Genomic DNA, 4,988 nt, shown 5'->3' on the forward strand with positions numbered 1-4,988 from the left:
CTTGGGGATTCATAATGAAGTTGGAGCGTCTTTGTGCCCAAAATTTATTTATACTTACATGTTTGTTTATTCTATTTTCTTGGAATATGCACCCAATTTTAAAAAAACAGTATATTACTTTCATTGGCCTAGGATGGAACAGGTTTCACATGCAAAATACCAACTCGATTATTTTCTGAATAAAATGAGAATAGGGTAGGCTTGTTCTTCTCAAATGAGCCCTTTTTTGGAGAATTATATGTATCATTTTTATTTCTCCTAAGTCATAATTTGTGTTCCACTTTACATATGCATTCATTTCATAAAACTTCGAATTGTTAGGATGGAACATGTATGTCTTCACACTGAATGGACTTGATAGTCATGCATATGGAAGATGAACCTAATGATAGTAGAGAAAACAACAAATAGATAATAACTCGCTTTGATGTTTGTGATGCATTATGGTAGTACAGATCTGTGGAATGAAAGAATCTCAAGTGCAACTTATGCGGTGTTATTATAAACTGCAGAAAAATCAACGCAACATTCCTTTCTAGAGAAATCTAGAGAGATTTAATTCTTAAGTGTATGATACCCCGAAGGACAAGGGGAGACCATTTACAGTAGATGGGTTAGTAGCAGACTACTTTGACACAGCAGGTGATAAGTAGAAGTATTATGCTTATTGTGAAATGGAGAGTACAAAAGAATAAGTTTTGCGCTTGATATGTCTTTATGATTCACCATGGGCAATTGCATAGGAGTACTTCATAAGACTTCCATGTTATATTGCATAAGAGGAGATATCTATTGCATCATTGTGGGCATCCAAACCAAAAGCCTATGCTATTTACAATGGATGCACAGACTTCAGAGAACAACTTTGCATTCTTAAAGGTGATTATTCACTATAGATAGACGTGAAGCAGAAATTGAGTGTGCATGTGATTAGCTTACGCTAGTGGAAATGCCCCCCATACTAGGAAAGACATGAGCGCATGCATCCTTCAAATGTTTTTGGAGTGTGAGTTCAAACCGAAGTTATGCATCACATTATTATAGATATCATTTTTCTTCATGAATCATTTTCATCATTAGGATGTAATTTTATACAGGTGTCTGAAGTGAGTACTGACAATCCATTAAATAATATAAAATGATTAGTATTCTAGAAGAGGAATTGGAGATGGTAAACCATAATTTTAGTGCAAGTAGACACATGCTATGTTTGGCACAAGATGTTAAACCTCGTACCCAAGTATAGAAGGAGCTCCCTACGTGTGATAGAGGTGGCATTAGAGCTTGCCATTATAGATGTTAAGAATATCCTTGGGGTGAATACTTTTATACTCAAAGCGTATGATAACTTTGGTTCATCTACGTTGGGTGATGTAGTAATTCGGCTGAGTGACATAGTCATTACAATATGTGGGTCAACACATGACACAAGCACTATGTATCATTACGTAAGTAGCTTGGGCTACCAAAACTGACAAAGATTCCCTTAGTCTGTTCAACAAGTTGGAGTTCAACTTATGAGATGCTTGTTAGCTGTGTTGAGAAGTGGGACATTCTTGACATGATGGCATTGAATGTGTAGAAGAACCCTGTGTTGGTTGATGAGGAGTGGCAAATGATAAAAAAAGTTTGCAAGTATATTGTGTCCCCTCATAATGGCTACTACAACCGCTTGCCAATCAAAGTGACCAATAACAAATGAAGAAATTTTTATCATCTAAACTTTATAGAGACATCTTGATAGTGTCATGTGCGGTGTTAGATATGCAACCATGTTTCTAGTAAATAGTTTCATATTGTAATGTCAACAAACATCCATCTACAATGCTTATCTGGAAATGAAGACCATGATGGTGGATGTATGGTTGATGAGCGTAATATGGGACAGAGGGTGGAGGAGGATATGTTCATGAAGCAAATATGAATAGTGTCAATTAATGGTGGATGGGTAGACAGATGGTAAATTGATGAATGGATGGCAGGTCCTGGTGGATGGATAGACAGATACTAAATTGATGAATGGATGTCAGATCATGGTGGATGGATAGACAAATGGTAAATTGATGAACGGATGGCAGGTCATGGTGGATGGATTGTATGATGGATAGACAGATGGTAAATTGATGAACGGATGGCAGGTCATGGTGGATGGAATGTTTGATGGATAGACAGATGGTAGATTGATGAACGATGGCAGGTCATGGTGGACGGATAGACAGATGCTAAATTGATGAACGGATGGCAGGCCATGGTGGATGGATTGTTGGATGTATGAAAATCATAAATTTATCTTGGTGGATGATGAATGGATCTTCGTGGATGATGTTGATCTACTTTGATGGTGAATTGGTCGTTAGGGATAATGTCTTATTTTACTTTCATTTTTACTATAACATTTTGACAGTATCCCAGTCTCCCAGACGATTCTAGGGCTTTAACAGAGACAGATAATCCCTGAGGCGAGTCAACAGGGAAAGTTCACCTCAAGTCTATAACGTCTGGTATATTCTCGCTAAAGTCTATGTCATTTTGTTTATATGCCGTTTGCTCCTTGAATGGTCCACGGTTTCAGAAAAGACCGGGGCCTATCTCTTTCGTTAGGTGATCATCTGGGAAGCTCGGCCAGCAACACAGAAAACTGAGAACCACCCGTCGCAGGATAAGTGTTTGGGTCCCACTAGGGAGGAAGAGGGGCTGGCCACACCCCGCGCCCCCCTTCTATCATCATCGCCACCAGGCACCGCCATCACCATCCAGCGGCCAGAAAACCCAGAAAGACCGGCCCAGAGGAGGAAAGAGCGAACCGTCCATGGCCGCCTCCGCCGCAGCCGTCCCAATGTCGTTATCTTCCTCCTCCAAGCAGCTCCTCCGGTCCGCTGGGCCGCGCCTCTCCCCGCTCGTCGTAGGCGCAGCCGGTCGCCGGCTCCCAGCTCACTTCTCTGTAGCGACGCCGGCGCCAGGCAGAGGCAGCGCCGTCCGGTGCGCCGCCGCAGAGACGGCGGCGGCAGAGACGAAGAAGCGGAGCAGCTACGAGATCCAGACGCTGACGGGGTGGTTGCTGAAGCAGGAGCAGGCGGGCGTGATCGACGCGGAGCTAACCATCGTGCTGTCCAGCATCTCCCTGGCCTGCAAACAGATCGCCTCGCTGGTGCAGCGTGCCGGTATCTCCAACCTCACCGGCGTCCAGGGCGCCGTCAACGTCCAGGGCGAGGACCAGAAGAAGCTCGACGTCGTCTCCAACGAGGTCCTTTCTCTCTCCCTCTCTCTTTCTCTCTATCTATCTAAACTTATATCTCATCTATCTGTCTCTAAAAATCTTTCTCTCTATCTATCTTTCTTTCTTTCTCTTTGGATTTCACGAGTAGACCCAAAACGGATCGAATGACGTGATGGATTGATCGAACGATTCAGGTGTTCACCAACTGCCTCAAGACGAGTGGGCGCACGGGGATCATCGCGTCGGAGGAGGAGGATGTGCCGGTCGCGGTGGAGGAGAGCTACTCCGGCAACTACATCGTCGTCTTCGACCCGCTCGACGGCTCCTCCAACATCGACGCAGCCGTCTCTACCGGCTCCATCTTCGGCATCTACAGCCCCAACGACGAGTGTCTCGCCGACATCGTCAACGAGGAGTCCACTGTAAGACAACAAATCCAATCCACCATTTGTCATCCCTCGCCCATCATGACCTCAGAACGGGAAACAGTGGGAAACCCCTTACCGTCTCCCATTCCGTCATCAAACTCAGCTACACTTCTAGTTCTCGGAGGGGAACGGGACTGTGCGATCTTCCGTTTTGTGAGCGAGCGAGAGAGATAGATAGGTAAATAGATAGCGAGGGAGAGAGAACTGGCTGGCTGACTGACTGACTGACGGGGGTCTTAATATTTTGGATTTGAACGTGGTCGGGCAGCTGGACGAGGTGCAACAGAAGTGCGTGGTTAGCGTGTGCCAGCCGGGGAACAATTTGCTTGCGGCGGGATACTGCATGTACTCGAGCTCGGTGATCTTCGTGGTGACGCTGGGGACGGGCGTGTTCGTGTTCACGCTGGACCCAATGTACGGCGAGTTCGTGCTGACGCAGGAGAACCTACGCATCCCGCGCGCCGGCAAGATCTACTCCTTCAACGAGGGCAACTACCTGCTCTGGGACGACAAGCTGCGGGCCTACATCGACTCGCTCAAGGAGCCCGGTCCCTCCGGCAAGCCTTACTCGGCCCGCTACATCGGCAGCCTCGTCGGCGACTTCCACCGCACGCTGCTGTACGGCGGCATCTACGGCTACCCGCGCGACAGCAAGAGCAAGAACGGCAAGCTCCGCCTCCTCTACGAGTGCGCTCCCATGAGCTTCATCGTCGAACAAGCCGGCGGCAAGGGATCCGACGGGCACCAGCGCGTCCTCGACATCATGCCCACCGAGGTTCGTTTGTTGTTTCCTTGGTTGGGTTGTCGGTCGTTGTGTTACACGCCGTCGCCATTCTTTCTGCCTGATTCTATAAATTTCTCCTCTTTTTTCTTAATTGTCTTCTTTCTTCCCTTTTGCAGATCCACCAGCGGGTGCCGCTGTTCATTGGCAGCGTGGAGGAGGTTGAAAAAGTGGAGAAGTTTTTGGCTTGAACATCTGTCAATTTCGCAAACCCATCTCGCTTTTCCATCTTCTTCTTCATCTTCGACTTTTGGGAGGGGATCTTCTGACCCAAAATGATGACAAGTAGGGGCGAACTAAAAACTGTGCAACAAACAAGGGAAATACAAGCACACGGGCAATTCAAGGCTTAAAAGGCCACAAGTTTAGAGGCAGATTTATCGTCTCTTGACCGAGACTCTGCGATGAAAATTATGATCCAAGTTAAATATCTCCGCGGTCAATTTATCTGAAAGCTTAAAGGTCTAATTCGCTCAACCTACAATTATCTATCGTTACGAACAATGGCTAAAGAAAATATTTGAAAGCAAGAGCGACGTGATTGATATCAAACGATAGTGAA

At 46.1% G+C, this 4,988-nt stretch overlaps 1 protein-coding gene across 1 annotated transcript; it reads left to right on the plus strand.

Annotated features, from left to right (window-relative positions):
* The first annotated feature begins 2,698 nt into the window (after positions 1–2,698).
* Positions 2,699–4,666, plus strand: HCEF1 (high cyclic electron flow 1). The gene is made up of 4 exons (XM_078579225.1): positions 2,699–3,244; positions 3,412–3,639; positions 3,914–4,420; positions 4,546–4,666. The coding sequence occupies exons 1-4, from the start codon at positions 2,810–2,812 to the stop codon at positions 4,615–4,617; spliced, it is 1,242 nt and encodes a 413-aa protein (XP_078435351.1). The 5' UTR covers positions 2,699–2,809; the 3' UTR covers positions 4,618–4,666.
* The last annotated feature ends 322 nt before the right edge of the window (positions 4,667–4,988 follow it).

The sequence above is a fragment of the Wolffia australiana genome, chromosome 8, assembly GCF_029677425.1.
Source record: "Wolffia australiana isolate 7733 chromosome 8, ASM2967742v1".
Lineage (NCBI taxonomy): Eukaryota > Viridiplantae > Streptophyta > Magnoliopsida > Alismatales > Araceae > Wolffia > Wolffia australiana.